Below are 21313 nucleotides of genomic sequence, written 5' to 3'. Positions count from 1 at the left end.
AAGGGGGTAGCTCCTTTGCAGATGCTCACTCCCAGGCCCATTAAGAGTTCGGGACTGGTGCAGTTCTTTCAATGGCCATTGCTTCCACAGTCATTTGATGGGCGAGCTTCTTTCAGGTGGATTTCCTTCTGAGATATAAATGATTGTCTCGCATTTAGCCAAACAGAATGTGTATGGAGAAACTCCTGGGAGCAGGACAGGCCCATTGCCGACTTTCACATGCGGGTGGTGGTGTTGGTGGGCGCAGATATCCTAGCACAATTACAGTTTTACCCCATAATCCCATGGTTGCAATTAGGGACTACAGAGAAAACTATGGCAGAGGTTCTGCTCAGGGAGTATGAACAGCTTGGAGCTAAATAAAAAAGCAGAACCAAAAAGGTAATGATCTCTGGATTGCTACCTGAACCCATAAGGTAATTGGCAGAGGGCCAATAAGGTTAAGAAGGTAAATGCGTAGTTCAAAGATTTGTGTGGGAGAAATGGGTTTGAATTCATGGGATATTGGAGAGTACTGGGGACCAGTACTGGGGAAGAAGGGACCTGTTCAGTGGGATGGTCTTCATCTGAACCGTGCTGGGCCCAGAGTCGTGGCGAATCACACAACATGGGCTATCGACAAGACTTTAAACTAAATGGGAGGGGAAGAGTACAGTTATTGGGGAAATTAGAAAACCTGAATTAAAAGAGGAGATAAGACCGCAGAACTCAGGAGAGGTTACTAAAATCTCCAGCACAAACACAAATAGGACAGAGTGTTTGGAAAGGGTTAGCAGTCAAACTTCAAGCACACTGAATAAATGAATGACAGCGAAAAGAGGGACGGTTAACACAGGACTGAAGGTGTTATATCTGATTGCACACAATATAAGAAATAAGATAAATTAACCTTGTGGCAGAAATTGGCACATATGATGTGGTAGGCTGTCAGGGGATCAGGATTGGGAGCTGAATATTCAAGAATATACATCCTATTGAAAAGACAGGCGGGTGGGCAGAGGGAGTGGGGTTGCCTTATTAGTAAGAAATTAAATTGAATCAATAGCAAGAAATGAAGTAGGGTCAGATAGTGTAGAATCTGTGTGAGTAAAATTGAGGAACCGCATAGATTAAAAACAACATAGGTGGAGTCATGTATAGGCCTCAAAACAGTAGTCAGGAGCTAAGGCACAAGATACATCAGGACTTAGAAAAGATATGTAGGAAAGGCAAAGTTGCAATGATCATGGGGGATTTCAGTATGCAGGTGGACTGTGAAAATCAGGTTGGTAGTAGTTCACAAGAAAAGGAATTTGTGGAATGTCTACAAGATGGCTTTTTGAAGCAGCTTCTGGAGGAGCCCACTAGGGAACAGGCAATACTGGATTAAGTGTTATGCAATAAGGCAGACTTGATAAGGGAGCTGAAGGTGAAGGAACCCTTAGGAAACGGTGATCATAACATGATTGAATTTACTCTGCAATTTGAGAGGAAGAAGATAGAATCAGAGGTAACAATATTTCAGCTGAATAAAGGCCACTACAAAGGCATAAAGGAAGAGCTGGATAGAATTGACTGGAAGAGGAGCCTAGCAGGAAAGACTGTGAACCAGCAATGTCAGGAGTTTCTGGGAGTAATTCAGGAGACACAGCAGAGATTCATCCCAAGGTAAAAGAAGCATGGTACAGGGAGGATGAAGCAACCATGGCTAACTAGGGAAGTCAGGGATAGCATAAAAGCAAAAGAGAAAGCGTATAAAGTAGCGAAGAACAATGGAAAACCAGAAGATTGGGAAGCTTACAAAGATGAACAGAAGGCAGCAAGAAAAGAAATAAGGAGGGAAAAGATTAAATATGAGGGTAAGCTAGCCAGTAATATAAAGGAAGACTGTCAGAGTTTCTTTTGATATATAATGGGAAAAAATGAGGTAAAAGTGGGCATAGGACTGCTGGAAAATGATGCTGGAGAAATAGTAGTGGGGAACAAAGAAATGGCTGAAGAGCTGAATAATTACTTTGTGTCAGTCTTCACAGTGGAAGACATGAGTAATTTCCCAAAACTTCAAGCGTGATAGGGCAAAGCTGAGTATGCTGGCCATCACCAAGGAGGAAGTGGCTACTGAGTAAGATAAGGGCCAAGGTGTTAGAGGCAAGCTGCTAGCATGGATAGAAGCTTGGCTGCCTGGCAGAAAACAGAGTGGGGGTAAAAGGGTCCTTCTCAGGATGGCATCCAGTGACAAGTGGTGTTCTGCAAGGATCAGTATTGGGACCACAGCTTTTCACTTTATACATTAACAATCGAAATGACGGAGCTGAGGGCATCTGGCTAAGTTTGCAAATGATACAAAGATAGGTAGAGGAACAGGTAACACTGAGCAGTTGGGGAGGCTGCAGAAGGAGTTGAACAGGTTAAGGGAGTGTGCAAGGAAGTGGCAGATGAAGTACAACATGGCAAAGTTTGAGGTCATGCACCTTAGTAGGAAGAATAGAGGCATGAACTACTTTCTAAATGAGAAAGTTCAGAAGTCTGAAGTGCAGAGAGACTTGGGAGTTCTAATCCAGGATTCTATCAAGGAAAACTTTCAGGTTGAGTCAATAGTTAGGAAGGCAAATGCAGTGATGGCATTTATTGTGAGATGACTTGAATATAAAAGCAGAGATGTACTTCTGAGGCTCTATAGGGCTCTGGTCAGACCATATTTGGAGTATTGTACGCAGTTTTGGGCCCCATTTGTTAGAAAGGATGTACTGGCCCTGGAGCATGTTTAGAGGAGATTCACGAGAATGGTCCCAGGAATGCACAGCTTAACATATGAGAGACATTTGAGGACTCTGAGACTATACTTGATGGAGTTTAGAAGGATGGGGGCAAGGAAATCTAATTGAAACTTATGGCGTACTGAATGGCCTGGACACAGTGGATTTTGGGAAGATGTTTCTATTGGTGGGAGAGACTAGGACCTGAGGGTACAGCCTTGGAGTAAAAGGATAAGGAGAAACGTCTTTCAGCCAAAGAGCGGTGAATCTATGGAATTCACTGCCACAAAAGGCAGTGGACACCAGGTCATTGAGTATCTTTAAGACTGAACTAAATAGGTTCTTGATTGTAAAGGGAATCAAGGATTACAGTGAGAAAGCAAGAGAATGGGGTTGAAAAATGTATCTGCCATGATTGAATAGCGGAGCAGACTCAATGGGTTGAATGGCCTAATTTCTGCCCATATGTCTTGTGGTCTAATCCAATTTAGTCCTCCAGATTGATTGATTTGTTGTTGTCACATGTGCCAAGATACAGTGAAAAGTGTTGTTTTGCATGCTATATGGCAGATAGTATCATATCAAGTGCATAAGGGTAGCAAAACAGTGTGCAGAATACAGTGTTACAGCTGCAGAGAGAGACAGAGAGAGAGCGATCAGAATTAGTATTTGAGAGGTCTATTCAAAAGTCTGACAACAACAGGGAAGAAGCTGTTCTTGAATCTGTTCATGCATTCAAACTTTTCTATCTTCTGCCCGACAAGACGGTGGAAGGAGAGTGTAACGGGGACGAGAGGGATCTTTGATTGTGCTGGATGCTTTCCCAATGCAGTGGGAAGTATAACTGGAGTCAATGGATGGAGGCTGGTTTGTATGAAGGACTGAGCTGTGCTCTGTTGCGTTGCAAGACCTGTTGTGTTCTCTTGCATTGTATTCTGTAATGTTGTGCAAGAGGTAGCTTCCCTAGTCGTCATTCATGTTTCAGTTTGCCTCAGTCCCTAATGTATATCAAGAGCTCCCCTGAGGAAAATGTTTTCTCTGCAGCACATATAGGGATAAGAATTATAGTGAATGAGACTGGGCCATGCTGATCAAAACTGGATAACTGCTATTAACTCCGTCTGAAAATGGAGCCTTTGTCAAATTCTGATTTTAATTGAATTCACATTTTTTTTCAGCAAGTCTGCTGCTGAAATAACGCCTCTAATTCTCATGTTATGCCCTTGTGCCAGATATATTAGAGGAGGTTGACTGCTCTTGCTTACAGATCACTTTTGAGTGACCTGTTTAGAAAATTGCTAATAATTACTCCTATGAATTATTACGTTGACTGCTCCGTATATAACCATGTATTCTCAGCAAGGGCATATTTTGGCTTTCTTCAGACAGACAAAGGTCATTTCTTGCCATATTTTAATTAGTTAGTGTGGAAAATGGCATGTTTTCATCAGTTCATTTTGAAGATTAGTTCTGAAATGATAATGCTAAGAATAGTTCATACACTGAGGGATTTATTGGCAAGTTTTGATTCAAAAGGTCGTTCAAGTGTTGATAAGAGAACGTGACTGCATATCTCTTTTCAAATTGCAAGCCTGTGTGTCACGACATTAAAAAAAAAGTTTTAAATGTTTATTTTGTCCTAATGTAATTATTTTATAACCTTCTTCACAACAGCAACAGCTTCAGGAGTTTTATAAGAAACAGCAAGAGCAGTTGCATCTTCAGCTTCTGCAGCAACAACATGCTGGGAAACCAACTAAAGAGGTATGTGCATGTATTGAAAAGAGTAATATTCTATAATTAAAATGGAAATGGCAGAAAAAAGAAGAGGCATGATGTTGTGAGATATATCTGTAATGAAGGTTTCTTTTTCTATGGTCTCTCATCTTTGTTTCCTTTCTGTTTGCTAATTCAGGAAGGCTTACTCATCAGCTGCGGTTCGATGTGTATTAATGACTAGGGGATGCAGTCTTCATAAAGGACAAAGAAATGATTATTGTATAGTCAAAAGAAGTTCAAAGACAGACGGCGAATTTTCAGTTTTTCCTCAGAGATACACATTTCAGACCACATAAATTAAGGCAAATGTTAAAACCCCACAGTCTGAGTGTAGTCTTCAAAGTCACAATGCTCTAATTAATGAACTGTGAGCTTCAATTTGGACAAGTTGCAGTTTGATGCACTCATAAATCAACATGACAAGCTGACTTCTCATGCCCAGACAGACTTGTCATTGAGTCACATCAGATGTAAACATGATAGAAAAAAGAAAGTCTGAAGAAGGTGCAATTGATCAACTGAATTGGTAGAAAACCAACATTTGAAGCACATTATGCCTGATCATAGGAAATGGCTGTAACCTCAAGAGGGTTTCTCCTTCTGGTGATGTTTTTTTAAATAGAATTTCTAACAGCCATCAAAAGTGGATGGGAATTATTTAGCGTTTCTCCCATGATTTACAAGTGATAGCCCCCTGTTGTTACTTTGTATAGCTTTCTTTTAAAGGCATCAGATTTTTCTTTTCAGATCCTAACCATTGTATTTGAAGCTGAATAATAAAAAGACTGTTGATGTTTTTTGTCTCAAATGTAAGGCATCGTAGACTTGAAATTCAGCTCAGTAGCACCTGATGGTTAGGCTACTGGTGTCATTTTGAGTGCAAAATGACACCCAATGTTTGTAGATACAGCTGTAGTTGAATTTGTGCTGAATGTATTCTTAGTAAACGCATTAGTGTGCAACTAGTTCAAAGTATGTAGAGAAGGCAGTTTGTGATAGTTGTCAGTTGTAACATGCAGCACTGATTTGACGTCAGTCTACAGTGTCCCTTTATCTCTTAATGCTCCAACCAATATCATCACTGTACTTCACAGATTGAACATGAGTAAAGTAGCAGGAAGAACCCCCACCAATGCTATTTAAAGAGATCATTAATTAGTTGCTGGTTGATTTTTTTTTTGCCTTGGCTATTGGTACAATTCTGCAAATTTTTCCTGCCTTCTATAGTTGTTGTGAGTTGCAAAAGTACACAGGCAATGATTTGTAAGATGCTGTAAGATTTTTGTCTGAATTCCAAGCTTCTGCACAAATCGGATGGACTAGATGACTCTCCTTCTGAAAAAGTGCTGGAGTGGGAGAGTGAGCAAGGCTGATATAAAACAGGATACATTGCAAGAAGAGAGGAAGGTAGAGGAGTGCTCCTTTCACTATTGCTTTACATGAAAATGTACTCTAAGTGAGATACCAGTAACCACAATCCCAATTGTTCACTCATGAGTAGTCTGTCATTTTTCCATTTCCTGCATCAAACTATCAAATCACATTCTTAGTTTGCAAATCAAAATTAAAGATGTTCATAAAATAAATATTCCGAATCAAATTTAGAAAGTAAATCCGGACGTGCATAGAGAAATAGAGAGACACAGCACAGAAACAGACCCTTCGGTCCAACTCATCCATGCCAACCAGATATCCTAACCTAGTCTAGTCCCAATTGCCAGGACTTGGCCCAAATTCCTTCAAACTCTTCCTATTCATATACGCATCCAGATGCCCTTTAAATGTTGCAATTGTACTAGCCTCCACCACTTCCTCTGGTAGCCCATTCCCCACACACACTGCCCTCTGTGTGACAAAGTTGCCCCTTAGGTCTTATTTATATCTTTCCCCTCTCATCCTAAACCTATGCCCTCTAGTTCTGGACTCCCCCACCCCAGGGAAGAGACTTTGTCTATTTAACCTATCCATGCCCCTCATGATTTTATAAACCTGTATAAGGTCACCCCTCAGCCTCCAGGGAAAACAGCCCCAGCATATTCAACTTATAGCTCAAATCCTCCAACCCTGGCATCATCCTTGTAAATCTTTTCTGAACCCTTTCAAGTTCCACAACATCCTTCCAATAGGAAGGAGACCAGAATTGCACGCAATATTCCAAAAGTGGCCTAACTAATGTCCTATACAGCCACAACATCATCTCCCAACTCATGCATATAAACTAATCACCATTGTTCCACCTAGAAGGCACCATGGAAATCACAATGTCTTGGTGGTTAGCACCGCTGCCTCACAGTGCCAGGAACCTGGGTTCGATTCTAGCCTGTGTGGAGTTTACATATTCTCTCCAAGTCTGTGTGGGTTTTCTCCCCACATGCTCAAGATATGCAGGTCAGGTGAACTGGCTCTTTTAAATTGCCCATAGTGTACAAGGATGTGCAGGCTAGGTGGATTAACCATGGGATATGCAGGTCTATAAGGATAGGGTACGGATGGTCTGAGTGGGATGCTCTTCGGAGGTTTAGTGTGGACTCGATGCACCGAATGGCCTATCTATCTACACTGGAGGGATTCTATAATTCTAGAATCCCTCCAGAGTGCCTATTCATGTGCCTACATGTCCTCTACTGAGCTGGCACATGCACTATCATTGTCTTCTGCCCTGGCTGCTGCACAATGTCTCACCATGTGCACATCTTGTCCCCATGCTATCCCATACAAGTGACTATCTGTGCTAGTGAGAGTTTGAAATTGAGTAATGCTCTCTTCATCATCACTGTCTCATTGATGTTCCTCCACTGCCTGCTGAGGTTGCATTTTGTGATTAAACTAAAGGAGAAAGGCACAAGAAGGGAGGTTGGGGGCATATAAGAATTGTACACTGTGTTAAATGTGTATTGGCTGAGATCACGTGGGATGTGAGGAGGAGGATTCAGTAAAGTAGCATTATGTTGAATTGATTATTTTTTATGTAATTCCTGTTCCAATACCCTTTTCTTCATGAGGGTTGAAACCTGCTTAATTCTGACTGGTTAGCTCTTCTTGCCCTAGGTTGATGGATGATGTGATTGTTAAATTGAATGGTGTGTTTAACATTCTAGGATGTTAATAAGAGGCTGCTATTTGTGTGACTGCGAAACTCATTTGAATGTTCGGTATGTGATCCTAGTTGATGCAGGTATTTGAGTAATGGAGGCATGGTGAAGTAAGGAGTGTCTCAGGCTAGAGGTGGAGTTAGGAGGACATGATATTTCGAGGTGCTTCAATGTCATGAACTACTCATTTGAGTTAATTGAATTTTAGGCAGAATCCAGGTATCTAGACTGCTTGCACTGACCTTTACTGCAGCAGTCTGACCCAGTTTGACCAAGTGACTGGTGGCTTCCTGATCCCCTGTGGATATGGGACACTTCTCCTACATCCCTCTCCTTCAATATGCAAAGTGGGGAAAATTATCAGTTATGTATTTCATTCTTTCCCAGGTCTTATTCATTTCCTGCATGACTGCCAGGGCACATTGTAGCCACGTTGCAACTTTCCATTTAGAAGTACAGGCTAACTTTAAGAAGTGCTGGGAGGAAGTTGCTGAATGTGCATCCAGTGAGCAGCTTGCACACAGCAGCATGGACCCTAAACTGAGGTTGGCATATTGCCAGCAGTTCAATTAACAGGCAAGGGTTAATTGTGCACCATGACTCCAAGCCCGGTTTTGGGAGTTGTCCAGTTTAGCGGCCTGCATTTTTCTTGATAATACCACATCTTATTTGCTTACACTTTGGTCTGTTGTAATTAGTACCATGTAAATATGAATGTGCTGTCTGGTACACATGCCTGTGCAATATTCAGATGGCATTGAAAAAAAAATCAAAAAATTGAAAGAGTTTAAAATACAATTGTAAATCCAAGTAAAGGATTATTATTGCAAGCCTCTTGAAGCCTTTGCAAACTAACAGTTTACAAAACACGAATGGGATGTAACTCAGGCAAGAAAGCAGACCTATGACAAGTATTTGAGAGAGGGAAGTAAGGTACAAGTTTATCTGGATCTTTCAGTATTTCAACACTGATTATTGACCTGACAACAGAGCTGTGCAAGGACCTTTTTTGTATGGATTCAATTGTAAGAAGTAAACAAACTCTGTTGTATCCTGTGTTTGATAACTGGGTGGGGAGTACAGTTTGGCAGCATGTTTGGTGCTTTTAAATTCTTTCTCTTACAATGGGTCCTGTACATTTTATATCCTGACCTTAAATGAAAGTGGGTTTATGTTTACCAATAGAAAAATGTATTAAACGAGAACAGAGTATATGAATTAATATGGAATTGAAGCGTGTAATTTGTCTAATGGTGTATAATACAAGATAGCCAAAAAAAAGTTTAACTATTGTAGCTAATTAACTTTCCAGAATTGTTAGGCGTGATTTAGATAACATTGTCATTGCCTGTTGTGAATTAAGTTAGATTATGCATGTTAGATAATTTCCTTCCATTCTTTGTAGTTGCAGCACTCTATTATCTTTATATCAATCAGATAATTATTATAGGAAGTCTGTATAAAAGTTCTGTCTGTATTGTAGCCAGCATTGTGACTTATTATCCTTGGACAATTGTTCTGCTGTTTCTTCGCTTGTCTTCCAAATCTCGCCACCTCTCCCTAAATAGTATCCTCACCTCTCTACTGAAGAGTATGAATGTAAGTCTACCTACCCAATGCGTTCTCCATGAGGGCAGACCCTAACTGAGTTTGCATGGGTAATGGGAAATTGGAAAAGGGATGTGCTCCATTTGTTTAAATTGTACATTTGATGAAGGAGCGATGAAAAAGTGATCTGTCGGCCTCATTAGGATCTTACTGGAAAACACAGTCTCAGACTCCGAGAATGTTTGCCAGTCAGTAGTGGGAAGGAATACAGAATGATCTGAATCAGACTGCAGTCAAGAGGCTCAGAGAAGTCTGAAAGGTGGGAGGAAGGAAGAACATCAATATTCATCCAGCAACATCAGTGGAGAGGAAGCAGAGTTAACGTTTCAAATCCAATGATGCTTATTCAGAATTCTGTTCTGAGGAAGCATCACTGGACCCAGATCCCTGATTTTTTTCCACAGATGCTGCCAGACCTGTTGTGTTTTTTCCAGCAATTTCTGCTTTTGCTTCTGACTTCCAGTATTTGTAGTTCTTTGGGGTTTTTTTTTGATCAATATGTGGTCAATCATTGACCAAATCATTGTCCTTGTTGTGAATTGGGAGAATTATTCAGCTAAGTGTTTTTAAATGCATTTGTCTTTTTGTGGCAGCTTTCAGTAGTCACTTTCAAAGATCCAGACAAAAGAACACTGTTCACCTTTTGAGGCTGACCAGGTTGGGACATTGGGAGAACCCTATTGTACTCATCGGATGCAAGTACTCTGTTGATAATTCAGTATTTAGAGACCAAATTATACACCAATTCTCTCACTAACCAAGGCTGTGGATACTTAAATATTTTGCCTTCCATCTTGAGTTGGAATGTCACCATTTAAACTAAAGTCTGTCTCCCGATATTTTTATGTGGCATGTTGAAAACTGAAGGACAGTTTACTGATTTTACATTGGTTCATTTTTCAAGCAATTTGTGGAAAGAATTCATAGATACTGCGAATTCGTAGATAAGACTACAGGTGTTCTTCTAAAACGTGATGGTTATGTTCTTGTGCAATCCCATGTTATAGAAAACTCGGAATTTAGAAACAGTGCTTAAAATATTGATGTAATCGTATTATAGCCAACACACGTTTTAAAAGTTCATGCTTTAGAGACAGTGTCCCCAGTTCATCAATCGCGTTACAGCAGAACAACCTGTACTTCATAAAATAATGGTAGTAGATTAGCATGGATAGAAGATTTACTAATATAAGACAGAAGATAAAGGGGCATTTTCAGGATGGCATCCTGTAACGAATGTAGAGCCACAGGTATCAGTGCTGGGGACACCATATATTAACAACAATGACTTGGATGAGGAAAGTGAATGTTTTACCCCCAAGTTTACGGATGACAAAATAGTGGGGATGACACAAGAAGACTGTAGATGGGAATGGACAGGTTTAGTGAGGCGTTTAAGGACTTAGCACATGGAATATAATGTGGGAAAATGTGAATTTATATACTTTGGCAGGAAGAATAGAAGAGCTGAATATTATATAAGTGGGAGAAAGCTGCTGCACAGATGGATTTGAGGGTCTTAGTGCATGAATCACAAAACAAAGTGAGCAGCCAAATTCAGCAGATAATAGGGAACTTAAATGTTGGCCTATATTTCAATGAGACTGGAGTCTAAAATTAGGGAGGTCTTGCTAAAACTGTACAAAGCACAAGTTTGACCACTGCTGAAATATTGTATACAGTTTTGGTCCTCTTGTCTAAATAAAGATACACTCGCATTGGAGGCTGTCCAGAGAATGTTCATTTGGTTGATCCTATGCATAGAGGAATTCTCACAAAGAGAGTTTGAGTAGTTTGAGCTTGTACTCATTGGAGTTTAGAAGAAAGAGAGGTGACCTTATTTAAATATACAAGATTGATAGGGGGGTCTGACAAGTGTGAAGAAGCTGTTCCCTCTTGTGGAAAGATCTGGGTGTATTATCTCAGAATCACCCATTTAAGGCAGAGATGAGGAGAAACTGTCTGTCTGAGGGTTGTGAATCGGTGATTTTATTTTACCGCAGTGGGCTGTAAAAGCTGGGTTGTTAAGTATATTCAAGGCAGAGGTGGACAGATCATGAAGGGAATCGAGAGTTCTCGGGAAAAGGCAGGTAACTGGACTTGAGGATTATCAGATCAGTCATGATCCAATTGAAGGGGCCAAATAAGCTCATTCTTCTCCTGTGTTTTATGCTTTAATACTAACTTGTTATATCACCATTCCTGTTTAAGCTATTGCATAACCAATTACTTTTTCTTTCATAGACTGTTCAGAAGTAGAATCCCTACTGTGTGGAAACAAGCCCTTCAGCACAACAAGTCCACACCAACCCTCCGAAGAGTATACCACCCAGACCCATTCCCCTATGTTTACCCCTGGGGCACCTAACCTATACATCCCTGAGCACAACGGGCAATTTAGCACGGCCAATTCACCTAACCTGCACATCTTTGGATTGTGGGAGGAAACCCACGCAGACACGGGGATAATGTGTAAACTTCACACAGAGATAGTGGCCTGAGGCTGGAATCGAATCTGGGTCCCTGGTGTTGTGAGGCAGCAGTGTTATCTACTTTGCCGCCATGCCATGTGATTTAATACATGCTAATTCAAAATAAAGTCCAGGGTCATGCATAACATCAAATCTGTATACAACGTTTCCGCAAAACATAAAGTTGAGAAGGGAAATAATTGCCAACTATAGTAATGAGGTTCAATATTTGCTTAGTCTTCGAGTTCACAAGCTTGCCTTTACATTGTTGGGAGAGAGAGGTAAATCAGAACTGACATTGTTTATTATTTTATCAGAAATACTTCATTAAGACAATTCAGTTCCTTTTGAAAAACATTAATAAATGTGATTACAGTCCTTTTAATCAAATTTGTTTAAGGTTACCACCTTCTAAGCGGTCACCAATTTCAAGAGCAATACTTTAATCAGCAGCTTAATTTCTTACCATTGAGAGTAGGAAAGCGTGAGTTTTTACTAATATAGTTGTTTTTTTTTCTTGTTTTGACTCAATACCAAGAATTTTGTTTGTAATATATGGTCAAATAATGAAACCTTCAGCAAATATTCAACCAAAAGATCATCAGTTTACTGTTGTATTTGCATGTGGCTGTATTTGGTTTTTTGATTATTAATAGTTCCCACAAGCACCACTGTTGAGTACACCATTTCTCTACATGTGGGGGAAGGTTGTTTGTGGGTGTTACTTTTGATAAGTTTGACGTAGCTAATAGTTCTTAGCAAATATGTTTCTCTTTAAATTGATGTACTATCTTACTGTTTTTGTCACAAATTTCTTATAATGTTGAATGATAAATTATTCCGTGATATCATTCAGTGCACACACCTTAACATATTTAATAGCTAGACAATTTCGTTATGGTGTTAGTAACTTTTCAGGTCTGTTTGATTATTTACTCTTGAAGCACTTCAATGCTATTTAATTGTACTTCTGATCCAAACAATTAAAAATACTTGATGTTAGGGTAAAGCCCATTCTATTTTTTTTAAGATTTTCAGTAAGAAATTTGAAATTGATTTTAAGCTGCTGCAAATTTCCGTACTTTTTATGTCTCTTTCACATAAGCAATTAAACTTAAGGGCAATTCAGTAAATACAAGAAACCATACACTTGTTGGATAAAAGTTTACTTTGGAATGTTCTTGGTAGTTTATATATTTAACTTCCTAAATTTGTTCACTTAGTGCCTTAGGAGAAAGTGAGACCAGCAGATGCTGGGAATCAGAGTGAAAACGTGTGGTGCTGGAAAAGCACAGCCAGTCAGGCAGCATCCAAGAAGCAGGAGAGTCGGTGTTCTGAGCATAAGCTCTTCATCGGGAATGTGGGGGGTCCCAAGGGGGCTGAGAGATAAATGGGTGAGGGAGGCTGACCCCTCTCCCATTTATCTCTGCGCCCTCTTGGCACACCTTCCTCCCCTCCTATTACTGATGAAGAACCTATGCTCGAAACGCCGACTCTCCTGCTCCTCAGATGCTGACTGACTGGCTGTGCTTTTCCAGCACCACACTTTTTGACTCACTTAGTGTCTCTCCCATTTATTTCATTCCTGCTGTTATTTAAAGATTGGTTTAAAAAGTGCTGTTAGGCTTATTTTATTTAATTGAAGAGAACCTTGGATAAAATAACACTGAATGAGGTCATTCAGCTCATTGTGCTAGCCCTTCATTAGAAATCCCCAATTAATTCCAGCCCCCTGTTATGTCCTCATATAATTTTGTTTCCTTTAATTACATTCAATTCTCTTTTAAATGCTACTGTTGGATTTGCTTCCATTACCAGCTCAGGGAATGAATTCCAAAGAGAAATAACTCGCTGTTTCCTCCTGACACCTCTATTTTAACTTTTGTCCCTTTGACTACTTCTGCCACCTGGCATAGTTTCCCTTCTCTACTCGAGGGAAACCATATATGAGAAAAGAAATCTCTTCCCATCTCTCTTAAATGGGTGATGCCCTATTTTTAAACAGTGACCCCTAGTGCTATATTCTCCCACAAAAGTAATCATCTTTTCCACATGCACCCTTATCAAGACCTTTAAGAACTTAAATATTTTAGTCCTGTCACCTTCTCTTGTAAACTTCCAATCTTTTCTTATGTGACAACCTGCACATTCTAGGTATTAGTGACTCCTCTTTGAACTGTTTTCAATGCTTTCCATTCTTCCTTAAGTGAGGAGATCAAGGTGGTACACAATATTCCAGATATTGTCTCAGTAATGCCCTATAACTGACCGTAACCTCCATATTTTTGTGTCCCATTTCTGTCACAATGAACACTAACGTTCTGTTAGTTTTCTGAATTAAACTATTGTTGTAGTTTCTCCGCATCTCAGACCTCTGCAATCTCTCACCATTTTAATATTATGTTTATTTTTATTACTTCCTACCAAAGTGGATGATTTCAAATTCTCCCATGTAATAGTCAATTTGCAAGATCTTTGCACACCCACATAGCAGATTCGAATTTCTTAGGTCACCTTTACAAATGACTTTCCTACCTATCTTTGAATCATCAGCAAACTTAACAAACATGACATTAGCCCCACAACTCATTTTACATCTTGTCAGTAAGAATGTGGCTCGTTTACACTAGTTCTGTTTCACATGAGTGAGCCAAACTTCTGACCACGCCAGTACCTTGGTCCCAATGCCATGAACTTGTATTTGCTGCAAAATCCTTTGATGTGGCACCTTATCAAATATCTTTTGGAAATCTAAATATAGTACACCCACTGATTTCCCTTTATCCAGACCACTCCAATAAATTGATTAAACAATATGTTCTGTTTAAAAAAATGTTAACTCTGCATGTGAACTGTGACCTTTCTAAGTGCCCTTCAATCTTAAATAATAGCTTCTAACATTTCCTCAATGACCGATGTTAAGCTAACTGGCCTATAGTTTTCTGCTTTCTGTCATTTGTGAAGAAGAGAGTTATACACATTATTTTTGCACCGAACAGAATCTTTTCCACATTTATGGAATCTTGGAAAGTTAAAATAAATACCTCTTTTCTTTTAAGACCTAGCTGATTGGTGCGAAAGCTAATGCTTAACCGGCATTTTATAAAGTTTCAGCATAACTTCCTTTTCTTTTAGTGGAAGAACTCAGCAGTTCTGGCAGCAGCTGTGGAGAGAAAGCAAAGTTAACATTTCAGGTCCAGTGACGTCACGGTGACTAAGCGGTTAGTACTGCTGCCTCATAGCAGTTCCCTCGGGGACCTGGTCTCTGGCAATAGTCTGTGTGGAGTTTACACATCCAACCCTTGTCTGTGTGGGTTTCCTTCAAGTGCTCCAGTTTCCTCCCACAGTCTAAAGATGAGCAGTTCAGGTGAATTGGCCACTAAATTGCCCATATTGTCCCAAAATGTGTAGGCTAGGTTAGTTAGCCGTGGGGGTTACAGGGATAAGCTAGATGGGTGGATTTGAGTGGGATGCTTTCCAGAGGTTTGATGTAGACTCCATGGACAGAATGGCCTGCTTCTACACTGTAGTGATTCAATGACCATTCTTTAGAATTGATTGTAGCTAGGTAATGGTTGGTATGTATGCTGAAGATTGGGAGGGGAAGGAGTAAACGATAGACAGAGATGGAGCCGAGAGAGAGAGAGAGAAAACAGCAGTTGGGCAAACAAGGAATGGGTAAAGGTCAGCCTGGGAGAAACAGTAGCTGTTAATGGGAACCATTAGTAGCTGACAATGGATGGTCCTGGCAGCAGCCTATATGATGACAAGATGATTCCTGATGAAGGGCTCTTGCCCAAAACATCGATTCTCCTCCTTTTCGGATGCTGCCTGATCTGCTGTGCTTTTCCAGTACCATACTCTCGACTATATGATGACAAGACCTGGTGTGTCCGAGTTAGGATAAGGAGATGGGGAACAGTGCTCAGGCCCAAATGATGTGCTTTAATAACTTACAGTTACTTACTAATGCTTCTCCAAATACCAGTGAATTCCCAGATTATCATATGACAGCTTCGCCCATCACTCTGCTATTACACTGAAAGGTTGATGTTCTGCCAAACTTTTTTTAAGCAGGAGTGCGACACTTGCGATCACCCAGTCCTCTGGCAGCCCAGCACCTGAAATTATCCACTCTCTCAATTCCCTAAGTGGTTTAGGAAATTGTGACCAGAGGCTCCAACATTTCCAGTTATTTCCCACTGTAAATTAGGATGCATCCCATCTACTGTGAGGTTTACCAACCTTTCAAAAATATTGTGGTAGAAATTTATCATGGCCAGTTGTACAAAATGGGCAATGTTAGATTGCTGGCTGTTGTATGCAATGCCTAACACTATATTCCATTTACTCCAGTGGAACTGAATAACAAATGCTGTATATAACTGGTGTCCAAGCAGATGTCATTCACTTTATACCACTGACCTCTGAATTTCAACCGCATTGTGTTTATTTGTATTTTATCCAACATCTTTACTTCCTCCAAGTTGCTGTTAAATTGGCAGCATCCTGCACTTCGATAAATACCTCAACCATGTCTTCTCCCTCCACAAAAATAAAATCAGTTCTTACATTATTTCACCATTCTCTTGATTACTGTCTTTCTGTTTATGTGTTTCTAAATGCATCACAGTATTTTCTCTGGTTCAAATGCAAATGGCGCTGAAGGAATTTTTGCAGCTATCTGGCTTTCATGATCTGCAGAAAAGACCATTTCATTTGCATATTAAATTTCAGATTTCAGACCCAGTTAAGCCCATGGTGGCAAGAGCTATGGGCATTCTTCCCAGCTCATTGTCAATTGAGGCCCCTTTGAAGTTAATGTCCAATTAAAGGTATTGTCCCACAACATTGGTGTTAACAATGTGCAAACCTCTATAGTTTGCTTGAGTTGACCTAGTTGGCATGGCCATGCTAAATTAGCCATAGTGGTGGGTGCATTAGTCAGGAGTAAATATCGGGTAGGGGAATGGGTCTGGGTGGGTTGTTCTTTGGAGGGTCAATGTGGACATGTTGGGCCGAAGGGCCTGTTTCGGTACTGTAGGGAATCTAATTTAGTGCACCCCTTGGTCAAAAGCACAGTGCCTCATTGAGGTATGCAGCAACCGATAGCGTAAATCCACTGAGACCTGCTCCCCCTGTCATTGCTGAAACAACAGTTATTGCCAGTTCCCCTTCTACCACCTCGGTGCCGTTTGATTTGCCCATGGCCAACACTGTTAGAATATCAATTGCTTCTGTTGAAGGACTCAAGCTTATCATTTTCTCTGCATCAGAGAATGACTGCCAGAATGTGAGTTATTGTGATGGTTTCAAAATTCTGTCTCATCAGTCTGCGAACTAAGCAACCCTTGCCCATTTTGAGGGTTTGGGGTCACTTTCTATTCAGTATTGAGGAATATAACCATGTGCAGTTACATTATTTTAGGCTGTTGTAAAACTTTCACAGTTAATATCATCAATTTATGTACAGAGTAGGAAATGTCACTGCCACTGGTCCAATATCAAGCAGGATAGTAGAAGAAAATCTGGCTTGGGTAGAGTCGCATTTCAGTCATGCTATGTTTCTCTAAGAGGTATGTGTGAGAAGTAAGAATTGCTGTTGAACCTTGTATAGAATACTTGGTATAATAACAACAGTACCTTGTCCAGCAGTGTCCAATCAGCAGTTCTCTTTAGAACACACTGTTGTGTCATGTCACAGGCCAGAATATCAGTGTGCTTTGAGGAGATATGCTACTGCTAATATCACTCTATCAGCCTGTGAGCTGATACTTATGCTCCATTTTACTGTGGATCATGTGAGCATGGTACTCTACTGGAAACATAGTCCTCTGTTGCAAATTAACTGCTTACTATTAGCCTAGACACGTCTGTGCATGAGGAATGTAATATTTTGGACATAATAGGTGGTTGTAATAAATGTCTTTTGGATTCTTCAATGCCACCATATCCACGTCCACGTTCTTATTTAACATCAATATTGCTGCAGCAGGAAAAAGCACCATTGGAGGCAAGCTTACAGCGCAAACAAAACAAACTTTGTGAAACTGATTCAGGGAGATGCTTTGAGGGCATTTCAAGTTTGATAAAGCTATTTTCCAATCAACCCATTCAGAAATATTATTACACACCTCTGGAACAGGTGGATCTAGAACCTGGGCCTCTTGGCACTGCAAACCATAATAGCCCTAGTCTATACTTTGGTCAATGACTCTAATGAGGAGATGCCTTCTGATAAAGCATAGAACCCTGGCGCCATGAATTATTTTAAATCTTACTCTCATACTTGTATCTAAATTTTCCCCAAGCAGGGTAAATCCTGAAAAGTGGACTTCAAAGTGACCACAGTGTTAGAGCAACATCACAGGAAATGTGCTGCTCTTGTGTAACAGAGATCAACACTGCAGGTGCTACTGACATTGCCAGTGGCAGATTTCAGTGTAGACAATCATTGTTGTGCGTCCTTGAAATCTTTACTGAAACATCTGGGCTAATTACAAATAAAGATATCCACCAGTGGATCCTTCAACTAGAGAAACATTTAAAGCCAGTACTCAAGCAGAACCACTAGTAAAGTCCACAACACACAAGGGGCAGTCTCAGCAGCAAAGCACATAACACACTCGCCTGCCATGCAGAATCCAATAAAATTAATTAAATAACAATAATACTTCTATCTTATATAAGCACCTTTAAATGTCTCATATAATGGGCTGTTGTCATGTAGGGAAACTTCTAAATCCTATTAAAATATCAAATAAAATTTTGCAGTCTTTTTGTGTTGAAAATAAAGAATTAAAGGGACAATTTTGCTAAATCTTAGAAGCCATCTTTTTTCTGACTGTAAAGTCCTTGTTCTAAGTATATTGAATCCAAAATTTCTTTTGATGAATGAACAAAAGTAATAATCAGACTCATTGTTTTGCAAAACCTGATTAATAACCTAAGAAAATAAAAACTGCAGAGAAAATGCAACATAAATATTCCAAATCCAGTCTCCCTTGCTGCTCTACATATGGAGCTTTTCTTCCTCCCATTTGAAATTAGTATACCAAAGTAAACATTTAAACCAGCACAAATACCATGGAATTCTTCTGAATGTTCAGTGAATAGTTTTGCCTTACATCTGTGGATTTAATGAGGCTTGGGTTGAAAAATTAGTGTAATTGCTTTAGTTCACTAAAAGGAGAAAAGCATAGAATTACAAGCCAGAAACAGCTGAAGAATATGCTTGGAAAAACAGCTGACTATTGCAGTCATTACTCCTTGGCAAAAAGAAAGTTGAGGTTAACTGCACCAATTCCAGTTTAATTATCTACCACTCTTATATTGTACCAGTGCTTGCATTGCACTGGTGCTACTTGTGTGTCCTCTGTTTCCTGTTTATCATTCCTGTAAAACCCTTCTTCTCCAACTGTTGGTGCGCTTCAGGTGTCAAGTTGTCCGCCAAAAAGCAGGAACAATCGGGTGTATTTTCAGCCCTGTGCCTCCAATACCGACAAACTGATAATTAATATATAATTTTAATTGACTAATACTCCATATTTTCTCAAGCAGCTGGCAGTAATGCAGGTGTGAGTAAATGGCAGAACAGATGTGGAATCAATCAGTAACTAAAAGGGTGCAAAATCCTTCCATAATGCAGCAACACTACATGGATATGGCATCTATATACACAGGAGAATAAGCTTTCAAATACACAGAGACTACCAGATCACCTACATGTGAATGACTGACATTAATAAAAATGCTTTAGTTCCAGGTCCCTGGATCCCAAAGCTGTCAATCTGTTTGTAAAGAGATCTGTTTGTATGTATATTTCCAATTCATTTTATTCCGCTGGTTTTCTAGGCGAGTGAATGTTAATAATCCTCATTGCTACAAAGTGAAGGACATATATTCTGGCCTTGTTTTTGAACTTAGGTGGGTTGCTAGCATTTTTTTCCTCAGAAATATGTATCTACTCAATGTTTGAAGGGTGAAAAGATATTTGATGCCCAAATGTTCTCAAAATCAGGGGTTGGCAGAGAGGTGTGACTGTTAAATCCAACAGAATCCCAGTACTTTATCTGCTGTTACGTGAGTAAGACTGTTGTAACCATAATCCTCTATTCACTTGGTTAATTGATAAGAGTAAGTAGAATATTTATCCCCATTATTATGCAAGTTATTATGCTAGTTCACTATCTTTGAATTTGAATGATTCTAACTCATTTGCTTAGTTTAGTTCAGTAAAGGTCTTTTTAACAGTCATTTAAACATTTCAAGCTTCATTACAGGATCACCTGAAAGTGGTTTTGGTCATGTTTGAACTTCTTTCAACTAAAATTAAAATGACTTGGACCACTGCTACAATTATGACTAAAGATAGTTCAGAAGATACAAAATTGACAGACAGCAAAAGATCAACTTGTCTATCAAGCTTACCCCACAATGTATCTGGCTGGAACTGCAGGACTAATGACTTGTTTCTTCCTTCTTTCATGCGCTCCCATCCCACCTTATCCTTATAGTGAACAGGGAGAGACAAACAAAAGAAAGACTATGGGCCAATAATGGAAAACATACTCTGGAAATTATTTTCCCAACCCACTGGGTGATTAAAGCTAATCCAGGGGATTTTTCTCTTACCAATCTAAATATTAGCCTTTTAAGCCATTAGTTTTTTTTAATTTTGTATTTCCTATTTTAACATTAGTATCGGTGTTGACTAAACAAGTCTTTAATGTTGTGATGTAAGATGGGTAGACTTATACTTTGGGTGATATTGTGAAATAGATTGTAGCGCATCTGCAGCTAGCTTTACGTCTCTCCTAAATTTCATTTCCATTTCGGGAGTGTTTCAAAGTAGACCGGACCATCACTCAACTCTTTCACTGCCTGCACTCCTCCACAACCTTTCTACCAATCTGAAATATATGTTGCTTTTACCTAAATATAAATAGTTTTTCACAGCGATGGTAGCAAACTATGAGCAATGGACCAGTGATTATATGCTTGGCTCTATTTTTTTATTGTTCCAATTTAATGGATGGACATGTCCCTTTCAAGCTTTAATATATTTACCTCTCATGACTTGGAATGGCTGAGCAAGCTTATCTTCACTGATTGCGACCTTCAAATGGAGAGAGTTTCTTTTCACTACATGGGTAATCCTGCTGTGATTCAAGGAAACAATGATTTAAAACAGTGAAATTATTTACGTCAGGTAGTCTCCTTATTAATGTCTCCTCAGCCAAGTATCAGTCTTCATTTCTAGACAGACCAACTAGTCAGATGACAGGGCATCTTCCTTTGTTCTTTAATGAATGTTTGCTCCTTAACTATTTATATGAGCACAAAACTGCATAATAGCTTTCAATTAGAGTGCTGAGTTAGAAAATTAAATAATGTAGAGAATGAAAATGATTGATTTTGATGACGATTTAGACGATCTAGAAATTGTTTTTTTTATAGGTTAAATTGGTTAAGTTTTTTTAAAAAACTCTATTAAGATACAATATTAGCCCACCAGCATTTTGAGCTATTTAAAATACTTTGATGTGCAAAAATACATAAAGATAAATCCCAAATTATGCTACAATCTCTACATTACAACTTGACGCCATTTTGTAAATGATTCCAA

At 39.5% G+C, this 21313-nt stretch overlaps 1 protein-coding gene across 12 annotated transcripts in view; it reads left to right on the top strand.

The window, feature by feature from the left end:
* foxp1b (forkhead box P1b) overlaps positions 1–21313 on the top strand; it is a 422867-nt gene that overhangs the window by 297102 nt on the left and 104452 nt on the right. For all 12 annotated transcript variants that reach the window (XM_043708338.1, XM_043708343.1, XM_043708337.1 and 9 more), the window contains one exon: positions 4410–4499. In XM_043708338.1, coding sequence (XP_043564273.1) covers positions 4410–4499 — 90 coding nt within the window. The remainder of the gene's footprint in view (positions 1–4409; positions 4500–21313) is intronic.

The sequence above is a fragment of the Chiloscyllium plagiosum genome, chromosome 18 (genome assembly GCF_004010195.1).
Source record: "Chiloscyllium plagiosum isolate BGI_BamShark_2017 chromosome 18, ASM401019v2, whole genome shotgun sequence".
NCBI lineage: Eukaryota > Metazoa > Chordata > Chondrichthyes > Orectolobiformes > Hemiscylliidae > Chiloscyllium > Chiloscyllium plagiosum.
The sequence above is the reverse complement of the archived record's forward strand: the minus strand, read 5'-3'. Positions and strand labels throughout refer to the sequence as shown.